We start from the raw sequence: 21,028 nt of genomic DNA, 5'->3' as shown, positions 1-21,028 counted from the left end.
GTGATCATAAATTCCTCCCTACTTCTCTAGACAATCTGATGTCAGCTTTTCTGGCTTCGGATGTGTGATACCAAAGTTGTTTTGAATACTGCCATTAATGGTCATCTAATCCTGATACATTTTCACCCTCATAGGACGACACTACTACCATTTGAGGCATTCACTCATTTCATCCACCGAGAAACCCGTTATCCCGCCCGCTTCACTCTGAACCATCAATTATTACTTTGTGCTCACTCTGCGACCCAGCTCATCAGCCATAAAAAGAAAAGAAGAAAGCTAACTTACCGGCGAACCCACCAGCGGCTTCTTACTCCCACTCCATAGATTTAAGCGCAGAGCTTTGACCTCGTCTTCATAGAAGGTTAAGCGACTTCATCTGCACCTACGATTCTTGTAAGGAACTTGGTTTGAATCGCCGCGACAAAGCCTTTTGCTCTATTTTGCGCAACATTACCATTTTTCTTTTGAAATATAATTATGGCATTCGAGTCCGGCACAGCATATCCGGAATCTGATGCGGACGACGAGTACGAGAGAAGTGTGCATAACAGTTCCCCAGTCCTCGCCAACGATTCAGAGGATTCCGATGGCCTTTCTTCCAGCGAACACACCCCAACTACGTATGGTAATCATGGCATCATGGATTCTTTACCAGAGTCTATCATAACGGAATGGACTGCAGATGATTGCGCCGATTTTGTAGGTAGTCTGGGACTGCGGCAGTATGGCGATCAATTCTTAGGTATGCTTTAAAGCAATATTGGTTGTCCTTAACCTCTTATCTAATTGAGTGGGATAGAAAACGAAATTGTTGGGGAAGCATTGGTAGCATTACAGCATACCGACCTCAAGGAGATGGGAATAGCAAGTGTGGGGCATCGACTCACAATTCTCAAGAACGTTTACGACATCAAGATTAAGCAAGACGTGCCTATTGAGAGTGACCACTATGTGCCACTTTGTGAGTTGGTCGATTGGATGGTGCCGAATAATCAAACTGACTTCATTTGCAGCAGCGGACGCCGAGGCCCAATATGCTACCGCGACACTCAAAGACATTAAAAACCTTGTCGAACAATTACGATTACGAGACGAACGAATGAGCGTTGCAGAGATGGAATTACGAAGGCTGACTTCTGAGTACACTCGATTGAGGGAAGATCTCCTACCGGTATTTCGAATGCATAAGGAAGGGCAGCCTTTGCCATACCATCCTCCTGGGACCAACAATCAAAGCCTATATTCTTACGATAATAACAATACGATATCACCTCCTGCACCTACACCCTCTTCAAGTCAATCAGGCGGACTCTCGCGAAAGTTCTCAACGAAAAAGCTGTTTCTGGAATCAACGCCAAAAAATGCTTCTCCTACATTCAATTTACAATCTAGCCAGGATAGATCTATGATGGAACACGCTCTTGATCCTGCAAATGCTGCCGAGCGGGCAGTCCTCTCTTCCTCACACCTCAATGCTATGAATAACGGCTCTCAATCACTGTCACCTGGACAACCTTCGCCCAATCAACCCTCTCCGACTTCCCCTCCTTCCCATATGAGTGGATCCACTTTAGCCTCACGCTCGTACCGATCAGATCAACAACCTACACCAGGCCGCAGCAATTTCCCTCAGAACGATAACGACCAATATCCTCCATCGACATACTCTCGCGACAGTACCAAACCAGCACCCTCACGGCGAGCCCAAACACCGGCCCTTGAACCACCTTCTGGTGGGGGTGGTGCCTCTGTCGAAATATTCAAATCATTCCGCGTCAGTATGGAAGACCCATGCTACAAGGTTTTACCTGCTGCATTAAAAAAATACAACATCAACGCACCCTGGGAACAATACGCTTTATACATCGTCTATGGGGATAAAGAAAGATGTTTGGGTATGGAAGAAAAACCGCTGATTCTATTTAAACAATTGGATAAGGAAGGCAAAAAGCCTATGTTCATGTTGAGAAAAATCAGCCCCAATACGGAACCTGGAATACAAGATGTCCCTGGAAGCGCAGGTCTGGACGGTAGAAATGGTGGTCGCGGTGGAAACAATTCCATATACGACCCTCCCGGCGGCATTATATAATCTAATCGAACATTTGGATTGGTCATTATTTCTTGGAGTTGCTGCACTGGTTTACACTGCATAGCGAAAGTAGGCGATATCACCAATTTTTGGGATAGTGTATGTGTATTGGAAACGGAATTTTGGAGATTACAATTCAGGGTCAATCCAGTTTATTATTTTTTCGGCTAGCTAGCTGTTTTGGTATCTTTTGGTCATATTTTTATATGAGGCGTATCATGAGATGAATGGTTGAATACTCGGTTTTTGGTCGAATTTGACTGTGGAGGGGAGTTCTTGGATGAAACTCGTGGTTGGGACACACGGGTAGCCGACAGGGACAAGTCAACCTTGGGATATTTTCCTCGGGTAAAGCTGAGAGGGGCTGGGTTGGCTTGCGTGGAAAAGGCACACTAGGAAATAGGAAGACATTTAAATCAAATGAAGAAGATTTATTGGATATCCGGCAGAAATCTACAGAGATTTACAGAGATTTATCGATTGACGACTTTTCTGTCTTGACTTGAGTTTTTGGTTAGGTTTCATGTTGATTAGTAGGGATTAATATTCGACTAATTGATCTAGGTATCCCGTCTAGCAGGTAGCCAGCTTTGAAGCATTTGATAAACATTTGCAAATCCTCTCGTATAATACGTGGAGAAAGCCTATCTAGATTACAACCGGAATCTGCTAGATACTAATTCGTATGCAAAGCCTCCCTCGGGTAGAAGAGGACGCAACCTGAGTATAAATTCATAGAGGAACAAACTTCGAAGCAGCGAATGAGCATGCTTAACTTCCTGGTGACGATACCGATGATATGTAGAAAGAAGCTTATATAAGCAAATCGATTACAATACTAAAGGATCAACGATGTAAAAATAGAATTGACTATGGGGATAACGATGCCGAAACCTAATCGAACCAATAAACGTTTATAAAGTATAGAATTGTTTGCAGATCTGATTCATCAAGGAATATTCCAAGACATCTTCTTGACTCTGTACAATGGTTTACGCGTGGTGGATGCATGTGAGCGGGAAGGCTCAGCCTCATCTACGGGCACTTCAGATACTTCATAGCCCTGTGAAAAGGGTAATGGATATCCACCTTGCGCATTTGGGTTGATACGTTAAGGTTACAGGTATATATCATACACCTATTAACTTTGTACGAATCGTATTCGCAGCGGTGCCGAGATTTATCATATCTACCTAGCTACTACTACTAATTGTGTTCTGTGTTTCAGAGTGACAATCAAGAAACATCCAACACATCGTTCCTTTATCTATTTGCTTCTGAACGATTTGAAAAGCCTTGAAAGACCAACCATATCCTGTAGCTGCCCCTCGACTGCCTGCATCAAATCATCATGCTTGACGAAAACCTCCCCACCTTCTTCTTCAAAGCGTCGACCGATACCCCTCTCTCCACTCCCATCTTCCTCCGTCAGGATGGCTCCGACCTTCAACCCGAATACCTCTTCCGCAGACCCGATACCAATCTGCCAGCCTCGAAAAATTGTTACGCCGTCGCTCTCTACGATTCCTGCAATCCCGACGTCCTCTATGCTGAAGTATTAGTCCAGCCAGAATGGACGCAACCCACTCTCTCCCAGGCCGAAGTTCGAGCCCAGAATGGCATTCCTCCCCCGCCCGTCCCAATCGTGCCGAATAGTTTCACAATCCAATTATACAATCCAGATCAGCAAGTGTTGGTGAAGCAAATCTCGGGTTCGTGGAATAGTTCGGCGTATTGGGAATTTGAGATGCCTCAAATTAGTTTCCGGGCCCCGTCGGCGTCAGCGCTCGATCGCAGTCAGAGTGATCCTGCATTCTCGGATTTCACACCGAAAGTGGCGTTTAAGTGGAAGAAAGATGGGAAGTTCTCGAAAGATTTGTCCTGCTTCCTATCCGGAAAGACGGCAGAAGGGAAAAGAAACAAGGAGCCGGATATTCCAGTGGCTATGTTTAAAGGGGGTAAAGATCTTACCATTTACCAACCCAACATGCATCGAGTTGATGTTGAAGATTTCAAAGGTCTGGAAGTCGTACTTTTATTATCGGCTGCAGTGATTAAGGATATATTCTTCAATGCCAGTCGCGAAATGTTTAATATCAGTTCACCCAATGAAACTCCGGGGGCGTTGCGCAAACGCAACAATAGCGGTCCCGTCATTCGAGAAAATGGTAGGCCTTCTATATCTCCCGTGATGTCTGGGGGAATCATGCCCGGTCTTCCGCCCCGTCGTACTTCGCATCCGCTTCCGACGGGTCCCTCTCCGCCACCGACAGTAAATGCACGCACGCAGTGGGAAATTGACGCCGAAACCGCGCGTTTAAAAGCGTTGGTGGAAGCTGAGGAGCGGGAACGTCAGCACATGGAATTATTAGAAGAGAAGCGGATCAAGAAGATGTTGGAGCAGGAAGAAAAGGAACAGCGGAGAAGAGACGCCGAGATTGCAAAGGAGACGGAGCGGTTAAGGAAACAGTATGGTGTTATGCCTGTGAATGAGAATATGAATGCGAATCCAGGACAGAGAGTTCAGTTTGCGCCGCAGCAGATGCCGCAGAGACCGACGATTACAACGCCGTATAGTGCGCCTTATAGTGCGCCCATGCCGGCGAGACCCATGAGTACCGGGCCCGGTCCGGCGGGTTATGCGATGGGGACGGGGAGCGGATTTGCTGGGGCGGGTGGTCCTTCTTCGTCGTCGCAGGCGAGACCGCAAGCGCAGATCAATAGTCCTTATTTGCAAGCGCCGGGGAGTGGGACGGCTAGCTCGAGCGGATTTTTTGGTGGGAAGAAGATGACGAAGATGCAGAAGAAGAGGAGTGTTTTCTTCTAAGAGTAAGGAATTATGGGGATTGGAGTGAAGGGGTGAAGAGATAAAATTGTACCTTACTTTGTTGTTGTTGTTGAGATACCTGGCATATTTATGGAGTTGAGGAAAAAGGTTCAGATTACTCTTATTGGGAGATATGCCTAGACTAAGTATTAGGTACCTGCTGCATTATTTTCATACTTGCGGTTGCATTTGGCATTTCTTGAATTTTGCAAGGGGATTATACATGTTTGCATGTATGTATCCATGAATGGATGGATGGATGGATGGATGCTCAAATGTCGATTGATATATATCGATATTTTCATCTTCCCGAGAATGTTTATAGATGGCTGGATGGATGGATGGATGGGGATAGGCAAAGGGATAGGTAGCATGAATACACGAAATTATGACACTCCTACTCATAACATATTGTGCCGTACCATGCATTCAAAATTTCCTCTTCTTCTCTCCTTTCCCTCCTCACCCACACTGAACATTGAACTTCAAACTTTGAATCAAATCACTCAACAACTAACCAGGATTCTCCAAATTCCTATCCGGATCCTTCTCTCTCTCTCATCCCTTCCTTACCCTCCACGCACAAAACTTCCAGGCCCTCTACCCACTCCAACCTTCCTCCATAGATTGTGCGTGGTCTCTTGTACATCTACATATATTATTACACTCGCTCTAATCTATTCTATTCTCTACCCATACTCATACTCATAATCCTTTCATTCTCACTCTCATCTTCACTTATCTTATCTTATTTTCATCTCATCCTCACCCCGTTTCCCCTAACCCCAGTCCAGTCCAGTCTGCATTCCCAAGTTATTACCCGCCAACCTCTTTTGTTCGCTGAATACTAAATAACGAATCTGTATTCTATTATATTTATATTTATATACATATACATACGATATCAAACTATCTTCAAGAACTATCAGAGACTTTCGGATAGTAGGCTTTGAGTTGTGATTTATGAGGTGTATATCCATATCTATATCTATATAAGTATGCACATACACATACATACATATGTATCAGTATTCCCAGCTTGGAGAATTCGTGTAGCTACAATTTTCCAGTTTATGATGCGAGTATTCGAAGAGAAACATGGGTTTTTCTGAACAGGGAAGATACATCAGTAGGACTGAAATGAATGAATGAATGTATGTATGCATAAATGCAGCACCCGCGCGCTGGCTCACAGTATGCGTATTCAGAACACAGAGTGTTGACGAGATCTTGTACTCGCTATGGGAACTTTGATGTAAAGACACAAATTCTGCATTTGATTGATTTATTGCTTACTTGCATTTCATAACCCATCCCTGTTTCTGTTGTATGAAACCATTCCATGCCATCTCATCCCGTTTTATCCAGCATCAAAATTCACGTTCCCAAAACTCAACCATGTCCTCATTCATCCCGTCCTCCATATCTCATACCCATCTCCCTACATCATCTCTCAAATTTGTTCGTAAAGTCATAGAATAATATACATATCGCGCTAGCCATGCTGTGCTATGCCATGCCATGCCCTTCTCCATCTCTTTCCAAATCATTTCTCAATCCAAATAACATGATGATCTGATCTGTCGGATCCCGCAGCCGCTCTAATCGTACAAACCACAAACAAAACGAAAACCCGAAGAATTCTTATAAACATTATCATTTCCAACCCAATCCCACAGCCCCCATAAACTCTAATCCCTCACATCTCAAACAAGAAACCATACACCCAATCCTCCATGAATCAACACCACGCCCGCTATCCATCTTTGTGATAGTTTACCGAAATCGGTTGGCAAACTACCACTGTTTGCATCGATATCAAACGGGCTTCCACCCCCGCTAATCCCATTCCCATTCCCATTATTCGATGCTGCGGTTGTTGTCGTTGTTGACTTAGATGTTGTTGCTGTAGTTTTTGTAGATGTGGAAGTAGAGGGTTGTGTTTGTGTAGTGGTCAGTGTTGTGCTAGTGCTTGTGTCTGTATTCGTATTCGTATTGGAAGAAGTAGATGTTGATTCTGAGGAATTAGATGTGGTTGGTTTTGATGAAGTAGACGATGATGATGATGATGATGATGATGATGATGATGATGATGATGATGATGATGATGATGATGATGATGATGATGATGATGATGATGATGATGATGATGTCTGAGTATTCGAAATTTGAGAGGAGCTCGAGGTCTGCCCAATCGTAGACTGGGTCATCGTAGGAAGCGTAGAAAATGTCGTTGTAGCAGCAGTAAAACTAGAGCTTTGGGATGAAGTCGAAGTCGGAGTTGGAATTGAAGTTGAAGTTGAAGTCGATTGCGAACTCGACGATGTAGTACTCACACTCGTCGTCGAGGTTTTCGTCTCAGCTGTAGTCGAGGTTGATGTTGATTTCGTAGTAGAGCTTTTGATATTCGGACATAAAGCTGCAATGATCCCACCACCTTTGACGATTCCTAATAATGTATTGGGAGCTACATTATCATTCGAACAAGCATTATTAACACATGTAGCTTTTGATGTTAAGCCTGATTGGCAGTCCAGGGAACACCCGTCGTTGAAGTCTGATAATTTGCAGTCTTGGATCAAAGTATTATATTCCACAAAACAACCCAATGAGACTGCAGTCGGTGAGACCAATTGGAAGTTTGCAAGTGACAAGGCGTTTGTAAGACGTAGAATACAAAATGAGAAAGTAATAGTCGTTAAAAGATGCCGCCGCATCTTGAATTGATTGGTAGTATCTCTGCAGACCTTCAGGTCTTGCAAAGAAAAAACGTTCGAATGTAGCCCAAACCTGGATCACCGTCCTGGGGAAATTCTTGAGTTGAATGATGTATCCAATAATTAGATCGTAATAATGATCAGAATAATGCTCTCCAGACAGTTCGTGTCGACGGGAGTTGAAAGAGTTTGCCAGGTGTTGAAACTCGTCACGTTTGAGATCCTTCGTTTGTACTGGATGATCCGACTCAACACACCACAATAGCCTTGCTTTCGCGACGTGGTTTGTCTGATACAACCCAACCGAGCGTTGAATTTCACTATTTTGAAAAAACAATGATGCTATTTGAAAAGATAGTTCGTGCCAGAACGGTACCTGCCGACTGATGACGCAGTTCTTGAGAGGAAAGGGGGAAAATGAAATTCCGATGTTCTAGTGTTTGGTCCCCGTTCCGTTATAGCGATGAGCTGTTCATTCAATATGAAGTGGCAACGGCACTGTGCATAATAGATGCTGGTGCATCATGACAGAAACGCAAAAAGAGAAAAGAGATGCAATAAGAAAGATATCTCCAGAGAAGAAACAAAGGGTGGGGAAACAGAGGAATGAATATGTGGGAGGTCAAAGTATAAGAAGGAGTAATACAATTAACGGGAAGAAGACGATCAAAGAAGCAAGCTGATCAAACACTCCGGAGAGAGGTAATAGGTAGAGGAAGGGAACCTACATCATTGATTCGACCTTGCGAGTATCTGAGTCCAGTCTTTCAATACAGCAATACCGTGGCTCATAAGAATCGACCTGTGCTCAACATGGCATTGGATGAAGCGCCCATTTTCATTGTCTAGGCACAGTCATCTTCTCACCCAATGGATTGAAGCAAAGCGTTTGAAAAAGAGATGGGAATGGAATAGACTTCGTGTGGTTGTTTACCTATGAAACTTGTGAAGGGGTTTCATGGTTTCACTTTATGGTGGAGTGTGGAAATAGTATGACGGTTCATTGGATAATGAAATGGTTCATAGGTGTGATAATAATAATACGCTTCGCCGATGCAGAATGTATTCCTGGAGCTGAGGCTGATTCAGCTATAGATATATATAAAAATGTCCGTATTGAAGGTAGATAATCGAAGTGAAGCCATGATTAGAATACCGAGGTGTATATAATTCCAATGTATATGGAGATAGACTAACCACGTAAGATATATTATAAGAGGAAAATAATGTATGAATCTGATGATAGAAGCAAACCCCTCGTTTACCGAACTGTCTCTATCAAAATACTAATCCTACCCCACTTTATCACCAAATCCCCATCCGATTACCTCATTGGTCCAACACATAAATAAATTCAGCCTTCAATCCAGCCTCGCCGACGAGGTCTCAAAAAACACACAACAAGCCATCAATTCCACAGCCCAAGTCCAATATCAACCCAAATCTCTATTCTTCCTAGGAAATCTCATGCCCCAAGTTTCCTCTCGCATTGTACACTATCAATTGTCTATCCATCCCGTCTCATCCCAAATCCCCCACTCAACTCCTCCTCCTATCGCCCCGTCCCAATATATTCAATCAAGCACACCATACCAAAACCCCATCCATCCAACCCCAAATCTACACACCCCATCAAAATGGCCTCCGAACCCACCACACCTGTGCGCGTATCAAAAAGCGCCGCGAACTACACACCCACAACCCAAGACGCGGATTTGCGCTCGCAGATAAATTCTATATTATTAAAAGATGGCCATGTTGCTAAGTACGTCTTTGTCCGCGCCCTCTCTCCTTCCAATTCAAAATCCAGCTAACCTCTCCCCCCACAGAATTCAAGAAACCCTCCTCCACTCCCTCCACTCCTCCCCCACAAACTGGCCAACCCTAATTCAAAACCACGCGCTTTCCCTCCTGCGTTCGGGACACTACACTACGTTCCCACTACTCATCGCCAAAGTACTTGAAGACATCCGCGCCGATACAATTGCACTATCTTCATCCGACCCCTCCAATTCATCCCCTCACCCCTCCACCAACGGATCTTCAGACAAAAAGGAAAAGGAAGCAAAAGAAAAAGACGCCGCGCCCAAAGGAAGAGGCGAAAGGGGGCAAAGTCTCGCGTTGCCGAAAAGCGTCGTGGATGAAGGAGTGAGGATTACGAGGGAGTCATTAGAAGCTGTTTGTGAGGTTGTGGAGTGAACCCTCAAACATCCGAGTGGTTGTTGCATTTCTGAGAGTTGGATAAGAAGGGGTGATGAGGAATCAGCATTGGCGTAAAGAGGAAACGAAGAAACGGGGAAGGGTATATATCACTGGTAGCAACCTGTGTTTGTTCTGGAGCCCTCTCGATATAGATACAGGCATCTAAAGAAAGGAATCGGGGGATTCGATATGGATGTATGGACAAATCGGAATCGACTTCCAAAAAACTCTCCCAGATCCGCTTCTATTATTTACATCATTTATCAAGATAGCACGACGCAGTCAAAGCAGAGAAAGGGAACTGGTGCATGAGTGGCCGGTATGCAGTATTTTCTTCATTCTATGTAATGAGTGAACTACCTATGGAGTATACTAGGAGTTTAAAAGAATATTTGGGATTTGGGAATGATGAGGGATTACAAGGCCGGGAATGTTCTGGGCGTATACGTTAAATTTATTGCACAAGAGAACCATGACGAATATCATGTAGAATATTCGAGGCGCCATGCATACTCAAGCGGCGTTTTTAGGATTAAAAATCTATTTCAACGGGTCTTTACAGATCATTATATCTCCAATCAATATCACTCCACTCAATATGCATGCAAGATCGAATTGTAATGAAATATGTTTTTATAAGGTATTCTATGCTAAGGGCACCACCTTGGCCACATATCGCCATGAATGAAACTCTCCATACCTCTCCCAACCCTTCATACAATGACTTTTAGGGGTCATGAATGCAACTTTGATCTGCAGAAATCTCTAGACTCTACGTCAAAGTCCACCGGGTCAAATGCCCTCCCAATCGTTAGCTCCTCATTTATGCTGTAAGATGACGTAAAAATATGATATTAAGAGTACAGATTTAGTCGTAAAGACTGTCGTCGTTTCCAGCATCACCAAATCCACCAGCACCTCCTCCGTTAGCCTCGGCAGCCTCACCAGCTTCTGGGAACTTGAAGAAAGCTCCAGGCCCAGAGCTCTTCATGCTCTGAGCGAATGCCTCATATCGGCGGATTTCGACATCAGAAACGGATCTTCTGGCTTGTGACATGGCCTCTTCGAAATGCGCCTTAGTCAATTTTGGAACTGGGTCCTCAACATCCTCATCCTCCATGTCAACGTCACCACCAGCGGCCTCGAGAGCCTTGCGACGTTCGATGTCCAAAGAAATAGATTCCTTGATGGCGAGCTTGACGGCACGTTGGGTGATGAATCCCAAATCAGCACCAGAGAAACCGTGAGTACGGGATGCAATGTAGCTGAGATCAACATCGTCGGCGACTGGGGTCTTTCTGAGTTGTGCCTTCAAGATACCAGCACGAGAGCTCTCGTTAGGAAGTGGAACGTAGACAAGGGTGTCAAGACGACCAGGTCTGCAAAGAGCGTTGTCAAGTTGCTCAGGTCTGTTGGTAGCACCAATGACGAAAACGTTCTTTTTCGAGGTCATACCATCCATTTCTATGTAAAAATTAGCTTCCACTCACGCATGCTAGAAACAAGGAATAAACTTACCAGTCAAAAGTTGGTTGACAACACGGTCAGAAGCTCCACCAGCATCACCGTTAGATCCACCACGAGACTTGGCAATAGAATCAAGCTCATCGAGGAAAACAACACAAGGTGCGGCAGCACGAGCCTTGTCGAAAATATCTCTGATGTTGGACTCAGATTCACCGAACCACATACTCAGCAATTCTGGACCCTTAACGGAAATGAAGTTTGCAGAACACTCGTTAGCAACAGCCTTGGCGAGCAAGGTCTTACCAGTACCAGGAGGACCGTAAAACAAGACACCACGAGATGGAGAAAGACCGAACTTGAGGAACTTTTCTGGGTGATCGACGGGGTATTGCACGCTCTCGATGAGCTCGCGCTTGACCTCTTCCAATCCTCCGATGTCGTCCCAGCGAACGTTTGGAACTTCGACAACTGCAACTTCGCGAAGAGCAGATGGGTTGGAAACACCGAGGGCGAAGCGGAAGTTGTCCATGGTAACACCAAGGGAGTCGAGAACCTCGGCGTCGATAGTATCTTCATCAAGATCGATAAGATCCATCTTTTCACGAATTTGCTGCATGGCAGCTTCGGAGCAGAGGGAGGCAACATCAGAACCAACGTATCCGTGAGTCTCGGAGGCGATTTGCTCGAGATCAACATCCTCACCCAACTTCATGTTCTTAGTGTGGATTTGAAGGATTTCAAGACGACCAGTTGGATCAGGGATACCAATATCGACTTCACGATCGAAACGACCGAAACGACGGAGAGCAGGGTCGATGGAGTTAGGTCTGTTTGTGGCGGCCATGACAACAACATTGGATCTAGCCTTCATGCCGTCCATAAGGGTAAGCAATTGCGAGACAACACGACGTTCGACTTCTCCGTTGGTCTTGTCACGCTTTGGTGCAATAGAGTCGATCTCGTCGATGAAGATGATCGCAGGCGAATTCTTCTCAGCCTCTTCGAAAGCCTTGCGCAAATTCGATTCGGATTCACCGGCCATCTTTGACATAATCTCGGGTCCGTTGATTAAGAAAAAGAAAGCACCGGTCTCGTTTGCAACGGCTCTGGCCATGAGTGTCTTACCAGTACCTGGTGGACCAAACATGAGAACACCACGAGGAGGCTTGATACCGATAGATTTAAATAATTGGGGATGTCTTAATGGCAACTCAACCATCTCTCTGATCTGTGCCATTTGCTTTCTGCATCCTCCAATGTCGTCGTATCCGACCTCGTTCAAATTGCCTTCTTCATCTTCACGCTGGATGGGCTCTCCTTCGCAGTGGATGACTGTATCTTGGGCTACGATTCCGTACTCGGGAGGGTCGACCTCAACAACCTTGAATTCAACTTGTCTCATACCACCACGAACTGTGAAAAGATCGCCTTGTCGTACAGGTCGGTAGGCTTCGCGGAAATATGGTGCTAAGAAAACATCGAATAAAGATCCGGTGAGACCTTCGACAGTATCGGCGATAGGGAGGACTGCAATGCGCTTGGCCTAATGACATATTAGCGTCTTGGAGATGTCCGCAGACTCTTGAATACTCACATATTTGATATCCGGACATGGGTGAACGGTAATAACGTCACCGTGCTTAACACGGAGGTTATGTCTAACAACACGGTTCATACGTGCGCTTCCATCATCGAGATCGTCATCAGCAAGAACAATGAGAACAGTGTCCTTGCGCTTCTTTCCCTTAACTAAAACGGTATCTCCACGGAACAATTGTAAAGTTTCCATGGTATTGTTGGAGAGAGCGATAACAGAGTTATCATCGTTGATAGCATCAGTAACCCTGTTGCCACCGCCTGTCAGTTCAGATCTTCGGTCGAGGTGGGGTGTTTCCTGGATATACTCACATCAACGAGTTTGGCTTCTTCTTCTTCTTTAAGATGGCAGTTGCAATATCATCATTCTATAATTTGAAGATTTAGTTAGTTTTTGATCTCAATTTTGTTATCGTCATATAGTGGCGGTTGGTAGATCAACTTACGCCTTTGTGCTCAGCACCAGATGCATCACTAGCAATGATGTTAGCATTACGCTTTCTCCAGGTAATGAACTGGCAGATGAAGATATACTTACTTGAGATTGACCTTCTTCTTGTGCTCGACGTGGTCGGGTTCAGCAGACATTTTGATAGAGGGTTGATCTTGATAGTCGTAACAAATATTCAGTTCTGTTTGTAAATTGTCCTTTCAAATGGCGATAGAGTTTATTATTAAAAGTGACTTTATCAAAGTAAGAAAGAAGAGGTGGATGAAAGATAGATTGAACTTTCAGGAAGGATGGATGTTTTTGTAAGAATTTATGGAAAGAAGAGGTTGTGTTGGAGATCAAGACAGCTCTAAGATGGCTGTATTAGTTAAGGTAGCGTCCTTAGAATATGACGGAACCGCACTAAATTTGGTAGGTTGAGCTTTTGAATCTTTCTATTGGTTTCTTCCGCTTAAGCACAGCTCAGTAAACGTAGTAAATTTGGGTGAAGGCGACTACTGGTTGGGGTAAAATAAAATAAAAATGGGTGAATAATCGATAAGGTAGGCAACGAGAAGGCCACGCATATAATTCAGTGCCTGGTACGGGAGAGGACAGAAATAATGTATGATACCTAGGTGCTGCTGAGGATTGTAGCTGTAGCCGTAGCTGTATCTGGTACAATAACATGATCAATAATATAATTAATAAGTCAGCCTCGCATGGCAAAGAATGTCATAGAATTCCTTGTGTGTATTGGTTGATGTATTCTATGCCTTTGCCTCTTACATTTATTATTGTTATTGAAACATTGACAACATCGATAACTAGGTCCGCATTCATCTACTTACAGATATTCAATATCTCCTCATCTTTACCTATAACCCGACAACTACAAACAACTCTATTGTGATGTGAAGCTCAAACCACATACCCGAACCACCCAGATCCGACAACACCTATGGACCCGAGTCACGAAAGGCCACTCAACATCAGCATTCCTCAATATGTCAAGCATATATCAATACGTTTTGAACCCTAACTTCCGACTTTGAAATTTTTGGGTTTTCTTAGTCTTCCCATCTATTCCCATTTGACTTCGTCGGCAACACCTGTAGGACAAACACCAAGCCTGCTATGCCGATCCGATGGTACACTAGAGAGAAAGGCAAACATCCCCCCTCAGTACCACATACAAGACAAATATATGATGGCACCCACGCCTCTTGTATAACCCCAAAGGCGAGAAAGGTCTATTTATAATTAATGTGTTCTGGAAAGTTCTAGAATCTCTATTGATCGTAAATATTTGTCTGCATGATCTGAGGGGATGTCTATGTTTGGTGATTCCAGAAAAATCATACGTTGGTGATGTCCTCGAGGCATTGAGGGATTAAGGGATTGAGGAAGTGGTCCGATCAATACTTTTACGTGCTTGCACAAGTGAATTGGATTTTCTTCACGATCAATTGTATAAGCATTTCACATTGATAGAATTTAAGAAGAGCAATTCCAGTACAGTGGCGAAAGAGGCCCTACGAATTCCATCTAGTCTCATTCTATAATTGGAGGATCAACCGTAGTAGAAGATGAGGTGAAGAAAGAGCAGAGTGGAGCACTCGATGTACGTATGTAGTTTGCTTCCTCTATGATCCGCGCGCTTATTTTAGAGGGTGAGGGGAGGGGCAAACTGTTCGGTACAGCCAATCTACTAGGCACTCGTAATACCGATGAGGCTATGGCACTGTGCACGAGGATTGCATGGGCATTCTTTATTAGGAGGGAAGAATCAAGTTTATGGTTGAAAAGGGGATAATGGGACAACTCTTGCTTTAACAGAAATTAGCATCTATGTAGAGATATATACTGTACCTATTTCACCTGTCAAACACATCACGCTCCCAAATTTTGAAACCGCATATTAGAAAGAGAAGAAAAATGATCATATTCATTCAATCCTCTGAGTATAGTATAGCAGCGCCCTCGAACTCCCTGAACGACTCTCCACGAGCTCGAGCCGGAGATTCTATAAAAAAACACCAATGCAAAGTTCAAGAAGGAACCAAAACCAGTCTATCCCGAAAATTCGTTATTTGTTACACGCGCTCCTCATTCCCATCTATCCCGACCAGCCCGCCAATTTTCTTTTTTAACCACTCTCTCTAACCATCTATTCTCTAGAAACATCACGGCCGAAAGTCTTAGACTTGAGCCAATCGAGAACCACCAAAACACGATTGCGCGCTAGAATTCATGTTAGTCAAAGTGAATGGGAGACAAGGGATTGGTAAAACTTACTGCTGAAACACATGCTCAAGTATGCACTTCTCCAGAACAAATATGTCAAATTACCACCGGTAGCAAAGTTACCATTTAACCAGCTAACATCTGCAACGGCTCTTTCACTACCAATGTATGCCAAGGAACCTTGATGTGTGTAGTGGAACGGCTTGATATCCTTAATTCTTCTCAATTGCTTCTCATGTGCTTCAATATCCTTGGCAACTTGGGCGGCGTTTCCAGGACCAAGGTTCAAGGATGAACTCAACTCTTGGATTTCATGTTCGATGGTATCGGTCTTTGCCATGGTGTTAAAGAGACGGGCTAAGAAAGCTCCTTCTTGCGATGCTACTTGAGCTGTTGGTGCATATCCTGCAACTGCGCAATCACCAGTGGCCCAAATATCTTTGGTTCCTTGAACAACGAGATATTCGTTCACGGCGAGACCTCTCCTTGAGTCTTTTTGGGCGGGGATTTGTGCCATGAGGTCCTTGACAACAGGGCGGACGGCATTTCCGGTGGCCCAAACAAGGAGACCGTAAGGCATGACCTCAGTGAACTTCTTTCCATCTGGTCCAGTGGCCTCGGCTTCGACGGTCTTATCAGTGACCTTCTTAACGGCCGTCTTAGTCTTGATAGTAATTTTCTCTTCCTTGAAAGTTGACTCGGTGTATTCGATCAATTGCTTGGAGAACATAGGAAGAACATTTGGAAGAGCTTCAATGAGGGTAACCTTGAACTTGTCGCTAATTTCTGGAACCCACTTCTTAATATCTTGATCGAAGAAATCTTGGAGCTCACCAGCGAATTCAACACCAGTAGGTCCACCACCAACGACAACCATGTGCAAAAGACGTTCAACTTCCTCTGGAGATTGGTCCTTGAAAGTGGCAGTCTCTACACAATCCATAATCTTCTTTCTGATTGCTTGTGCGTCACCGATCTCCTTCAAGAAGCAAGAATGCTCCTTGACACCAGGAATTCCAAAAGTTGCGTTTTCTGCACCAACACTGACGACCAACATATCGTATGAGACCTCGGTTGTGTGGGAAGCTCCTTTGACATCAGAGTTGTCGTTGATGGAAATAGTCTTCTTCTCGGGGTCGATTTTAGTGGCTTCGGCTTCGTAGAATTTGACAGCAGCTTTCTTATGTCTGGTTATGCTTCTGATAGGCTCCATGATAGATCTGTGCTCGACGGTACCGGTTGTGCATGATGGCAAAAGAGGGGTGAACAGGAAGTAGTTTCGTGGGGAGATAACAATAACATTGTAGTTTTCCGTGTCGAGTTTCTTCAAAAGAGAAACAGCACCCCATCCAGTACCTAGCCAATTGATGTCAGCTATCCATATGGAAAGTGGAGACACGCATTGTGCGTACCAAGAATGACCAAATTTTTCTTGGTTGGATCTGGCTGGAATTGCTCCTCTGGATGTCGAAGTTCCCAAACTTCATATCCAAGATAAGCGGCCCCTCCGATCAAAGACAAATATGTGAGACGCCAACTATATCTCAAGAATCTAAATCGCTTTGGCTTCTTAACAGTAACAGGAGCAACATCTGCGTAAGTACGTTGAGCAATTTGGGAGATTGCAGTCTTGTTGACATTGACTCTGGCATTGGGTCGCGCACTTGAGAGAAGGACCCGATTTGATGTCGCATATGATCGTTGAGCGATAGTTCGAAGACCAACAGCTGAAGTCGGTAACCTCATCATTCTTGTCGCTAACGCCATACTCCTAGAGCTCCTAAAATGGAGGAGGTGAGGATTGTAGGGGAATGCGGAGAGTAATGGAGAAGTACAGTGGAAGTCAGAATTATCAAATTATCAAATGGAAAGGGAATTTTTATTTTGATAAAAGCTAGGATTCTGATTCTGAGCTAAAAATTTACAGTACAGGGATAAAATTACGCACCGGAGCCGATAAAAAGATAAGCTCAACTTTTTACCAACGCTTCATCACAAAAGAGTGATTTGATTGATTAACTGGCATGCGCCCAAATAAAATCCTCGGAATCAAATGCAAATTGACCAAGGGAAATTCATCTAGAATGAGAATAAATCGCTCACTCGTACCTGGGTATACTTATATCGCAACGCCTTTGATCTGGTTGTGTGTTGATCCGTTGGTCTTCTTCCTCGATCTTAATCATATATGAACATGTGTTCCAGGACCGTATGGGAGGAAAAGAGGTCAAAAGTCATGAAATTGTCTACATATTACCAAAGGCACACCTACCTACGCATGGTATGTTGAAATTGTGCCATCGTGGGTCTGCTTAGGTGGTACTTCGGTGGCACTGTGACGGAGACCACAGACTAGACTTTTCTTCACCACTTGTATTCGAGGAATGTCAATTCGGTTTGTAAGATTTGGTATGTGGAGTCCGCCACCAAAATCAGACTCTTCGGCGCCCTATCTTTAACATGGTTCATTATACCTCGTACCTACGAGTAGAGTAGCACTTGGCCAGATTCAAAAGATGCCCAGAAATAGCAATTCAGATGAAATCATCCTTTACACAGGTTAGAGTATGTATTGTTCCTACCCCGTACTATCTATCTCCTACGCATGTACTGAACATTGTACCAGTCATTCTCGGTTTGTTCGGAGATTTTGGAGAGTTTACCGGATTTCCGAACCACCGAAAGTGACAATGATGATTGGACAACCCATGCCATGCCGAGTCTTGGGAACTGGAGTTCTCCCATTCATTAACACAGAAAGGTTCATCTAATCCGTGCTTGTGAGGCGAGAACGGTCATCTTCTTTGAGTGAATCATATCGTCATAATTTAGCGGTGTTAGCGAAGAAGAATGACCGTCTAGCATCTTCAAATACCTATAGAGGCACATTCTCATACATCCTTTTTAGATCCTTTCGAGTCTGTTTGTGGTTCTCTAATCATACAATAGATATTGCAAGTATCACCTTCGTCGTCGCAAACCATCTTCTTTTCAAAATGGAATCCGAAGGTTTCGTATATCTTCATGTTGGGAACATCCCGACTAGATTCAAGATAGCATCTTTTCCCTTCTGCGTCAGCAATGCTGGTTACTTCCTTTGCTAGCGCTTTTCCGATTCCTCTTCCTTGAGCATCAGGATGAACAACCATTATATTTAGAAAGTAGTATCCTCGGGGATCGGTCCAAATATCAGATTGGGCTTCTGCTTGCCTGTCCTTCCAGATGTAATAACGCTGTGGCGAGTCTACGTCAGTATTCTTTTCAGGACTACTAATTCTCATCCTTCGAGATCTCACCCTGCACCTCATGATAGTATTGGGTCGTCTCATGAATCTATTAAAAGGGTATGTGACAAAGATAGAGTACTTCACTGGAGATGAGGGGAAACATTCAAAAGTGTCAGAAGTAGGGCTAGCTTAGCCATTGCTTATATGACTTAGCTTCGCTGCTTGTAGGACTTGGCAACGTTTGTCTAGAGTCTCATCTTCGAAAAAAAAAAGACTCCGCCCAAAAACAATTCTAGTAGATAGCTTGGAGTTCACACCGACAAAAGAAACGGAGATAGCGGCAACACAGTAACACAAATAGCACTCATGACTTTGAGGCATCTGCGCGAAAGGAAACGAGACAGAATATACGGTACGTTATAGCTTGCTTACCTTCACATTTAGGCCACCTCGACCGTACCAAATATTCATACCAACTTGTTGAGCCCACATGGCCCAACTGTCAATCCATTCTGCCCACGTCTCCGGCGATCCAGCAGATTTGGGTGGTAACCACATTGCAACGCCTAAAACTCTATGACTTTGAGAGTCTTTAGCAACGTAGAACAAGCCGTTTCGAATTCCCCATCGACATCGAATGCCAAGAGATACCGAGTTTCTGACTAGGTTCAACTGTCAAAAGTTCCGTGTCAGTGACGAACAAACGAGATAGTATCAGGTATCACGAAACACGCTTTCGTGATGATTTCAGCTATAGACGAATCGGAACCAATACTTGCTACGACGCTTGAAAATTCAAAGAAAAACTCTACCTTTGATCGATCATTGTAAATCCACAGGTTGTAAGGATCTTCTTTAAATGCTTCCTGAATGGTGTTCACAGCTCCAGGTATGTCATCTTCTGTAAGTCGAGATATGGTGAAGTCCATTGTAAGAGATCGAATTGAGATCAAAGGAAGAAAGGGAAAAGGACGATGGTGAATGATGCGGGTTAAGAATTTTACAGCAGTACTGGGTGTTTACATGTATGTCCCAATTCTGGATATTGTACTAGAACAATGATGGCCGGGGTTATCAGAGAGAAAGCTGGTCACATGAATTGATGTTCGTTATCTGTAAATGGCTACAGCCGCTTTAAAGACATGGTCTTCTATCCTCGGTCATGCTTGCCATGGAATTTTGAAGAAAGAAGCAGGATAACGTGCCAGCCGTGTCGGAACCGAAATCTACTTCTGCTGAAGCCACGATACTTCCAGTGGGTGGCTGTGAAGATGGGTCCAGGTATGAATGCATTGAGATGTAAATTGCTTTATATTTGAAGATTTTCTCATGTTTTGAATGGCATCCTAGATACTCTTCTCGTATGCCGATGTGTCTATACGAGAGGAGTAGGTATTCTCGAGGTGTTGCCACAAACACCTCCGTGATTCGATAATAATGATAAATTATGAAATCAGCTTACGCTTCCTCTACAGCAAACCGCAATCTAAGCTTATCCTCGGAAGATTACCCCTCTTTGAGTTTAGCGTTGTTAATCATCCGTGTGTACGATGGACGGAGTAAAGTAAGGTATCAAAATAGGCCATGCTATGCCTTGTTCATTCAGCCTTGCGAAATATTTGGAACCTCCGTCCTTCTTAATTCTCTCCAACTCACGAACCTCTCTAAGTTGCAACAACAAAATTTATGCTCTCAATACTGTATACTCACTTTTCTCAATGGGTTGAAGCCATCTTTCAACGATTCAGAAGAATCCTAGAACGAACTTTGCTGTACTTACCATTTTTTTCTTCCGCAGATATCAAGTGAGTCGAGCGGGTCCATGATGAAACCAGGGGACAGTGCGCGAAACACTCTCTCCGTCCCAGATATCATCAAGTTTTCCTATGCTATGTCAGTCCACCGGTCAATTTCTGTTGCATACTGTTGCGGACTTCCTGGTCGTATGGCAATGATCTGCAGCATTCTTCGTACTTCTTAGCAGGGGCATCGCTCAGCCTAGAGTCTCATGTCAAACGCAGTAATGCTTGAGATACTGGGCCCTAACCTCAATTTAGTCTGGACCACAGGGGAGGAGCTCAATATTGCGAGCGTAGTGTGGCCTCGAAATGCTTTCTTACCTTGTGGTTGACGCATACACCAATCCTTCACTGTGGCTTTGCATTACGTCTATTATGTACAATTCTCGGTTGGTCCCCAGATTCAAATTCAATACATGAC

General features: G+C 44.1%; 8 protein-coding genes across 8 annotated transcripts; 5 read left to right on the top strand and 3 right to left on the bottom strand.

Annotated features, from left to right (window-relative positions):
- Positions 1-480: 480 nt before the first annotated feature.
- On the top strand, positions 481-2,095 carry Bfra_001812 (putative protein kinase regulator ste50 protein; the record flags this gene model as incomplete). Its single annotated transcript, XM_037332237.1, has 3 exons — positions 481-745; positions 803-964; positions 1,017-2,095. The coding sequence occupies 3 exons, from the start codon at positions 481-483 to the stop codon at positions 2,093-2,095; spliced, it is 1,506 nt and encodes a 501-aa protein (XP_037196391.1).
- A 1,351-nt stretch (positions 2,096-3,446) lies between these two features.
- Positions 3,447-4,922, top strand: Bfra_001811 (uncharacterized protein; the record flags this gene model as incomplete). The annotated part of the gene is made up of 1 exon (XM_037332236.1): positions 3,447-4,922. The coding sequence occupies one exon, from the start codon at positions 3,447-3,449 to the stop codon at positions 4,920-4,922; it is 1,476 nt and encodes a 491-aa protein (XP_037196390.1).
- Positions 4,923-6,628: 1,706 nt separating this feature from the next.
- Bfra_001810 (uncharacterized protein) lies at positions 6,629-7,639 on the bottom strand (the record flags this gene model as incomplete). The annotated part of the gene is made up of 1 exon (XM_037332235.1): positions 6,629-7,639. One exon carries the CDS (start codon positions 7,637-7,639, stop codon positions 6,629-6,631), a length of 1,011 nt encoding a protein of 336 aa, XP_037196389.1.
- Positions 7,640-9,276: 1,637 nt separating this feature from the next.
- Positions 9,277-9,838, top strand: Bfra_001809 (uncharacterized protein; the record flags this gene model as incomplete). The annotated part of the gene is made up of 2 exons (XM_037332234.1): positions 9,277-9,404; positions 9,469-9,838. 2 exons carry the CDS (start codon positions 9,277-9,279, stop codon positions 9,836-9,838), a joined length of 498 nt encoding a protein of 165 aa, XP_037196388.1.
- An 871-nt stretch (positions 9,839-10,709) lies between these two features.
- Bfra_001808 (putative cell division control protein cdc48 protein) lies at positions 10,710-13,492 on the bottom strand (the record flags this gene model as incomplete). The annotated part of the gene is made up of 6 exons (XM_037332233.1): positions 10,710-11,305; positions 11,360-12,851; positions 12,903-13,152; positions 13,217-13,272; positions 13,351-13,378; positions 13,443-13,492. 6 exons carry the CDS (start codon positions 13,490-13,492, stop codon positions 10,710-10,712), a joined length of 2,472 nt encoding a protein of 823 aa, XP_037196387.1.
- A 1,775-nt stretch (positions 13,493-15,267) lies between these two features.
- Positions 15,268-19,737, bottom strand: Bfra_001807 (putative external nadh-ubiquinone oxidoreductase protein; the record flags this gene model as incomplete). Its single annotated transcript, XM_037332232.1, has 7 exons — positions 15,268-15,578; positions 15,633-16,937; positions 16,994-17,361; positions 17,858-18,030; positions 18,479-18,814; positions 19,241-19,480; positions 19,534-19,737. The coding sequence occupies 7 exons, from the start codon at positions 19,735-19,737 to the stop codon at positions 15,505-15,507; spliced, it is 2,700 nt and encodes an 899-aa protein (XP_037196386.1). The 3' UTR covers positions 15,268-15,504.
- A 508-nt stretch (positions 19,738-20,245) lies between these two features.
- On the top strand, positions 20,246-20,567 carry Bfra_001806 (uncharacterized protein; the record flags this gene model as incomplete). The annotated part of the gene is made up of 2 exons (XM_037332231.1): positions 20,246-20,349; positions 20,390-20,567. 2 exons carry the CDS (start codon positions 20,246-20,248, stop codon positions 20,565-20,567), a joined length of 282 nt encoding a protein of 93 aa, XP_037196385.1.
- Positions 20,568-20,633: 66 nt separating this feature from the next.
- Bfra_001805 (uncharacterized protein) lies at positions 20,634-20,839 on the top strand (the record flags this gene model as incomplete). Its single annotated transcript, XM_037332230.1, is given in 2 exon segments — positions 20,634-20,778; positions 20,793-20,839. The coding sequence occupies 2 exon segments, from the start codon at positions 20,634-20,636 to the stop codon at positions 20,837-20,839; spliced, it is 192 nt and encodes a 63-aa protein (XP_037196384.1).
- Between the last annotated feature and the right edge of the window lie 189 nt (positions 20,840-21,028).

The sequence above is a fragment of the Botrytis fragariae genome (assembly GCF_013461495.1).
Source record: "Botrytis fragariae strain BVB16 chromosome Unknown tig00000006, whole genome shotgun sequence".
Classification (NCBI taxonomy): Eukaryota; Fungi; Ascomycota; class Leotiomycetes; order Helotiales; family Sclerotiniaceae; genus Botrytis; species Botrytis fragariae.
This window is presented reverse-complemented; position numbering and strand designations above follow the sequence as displayed.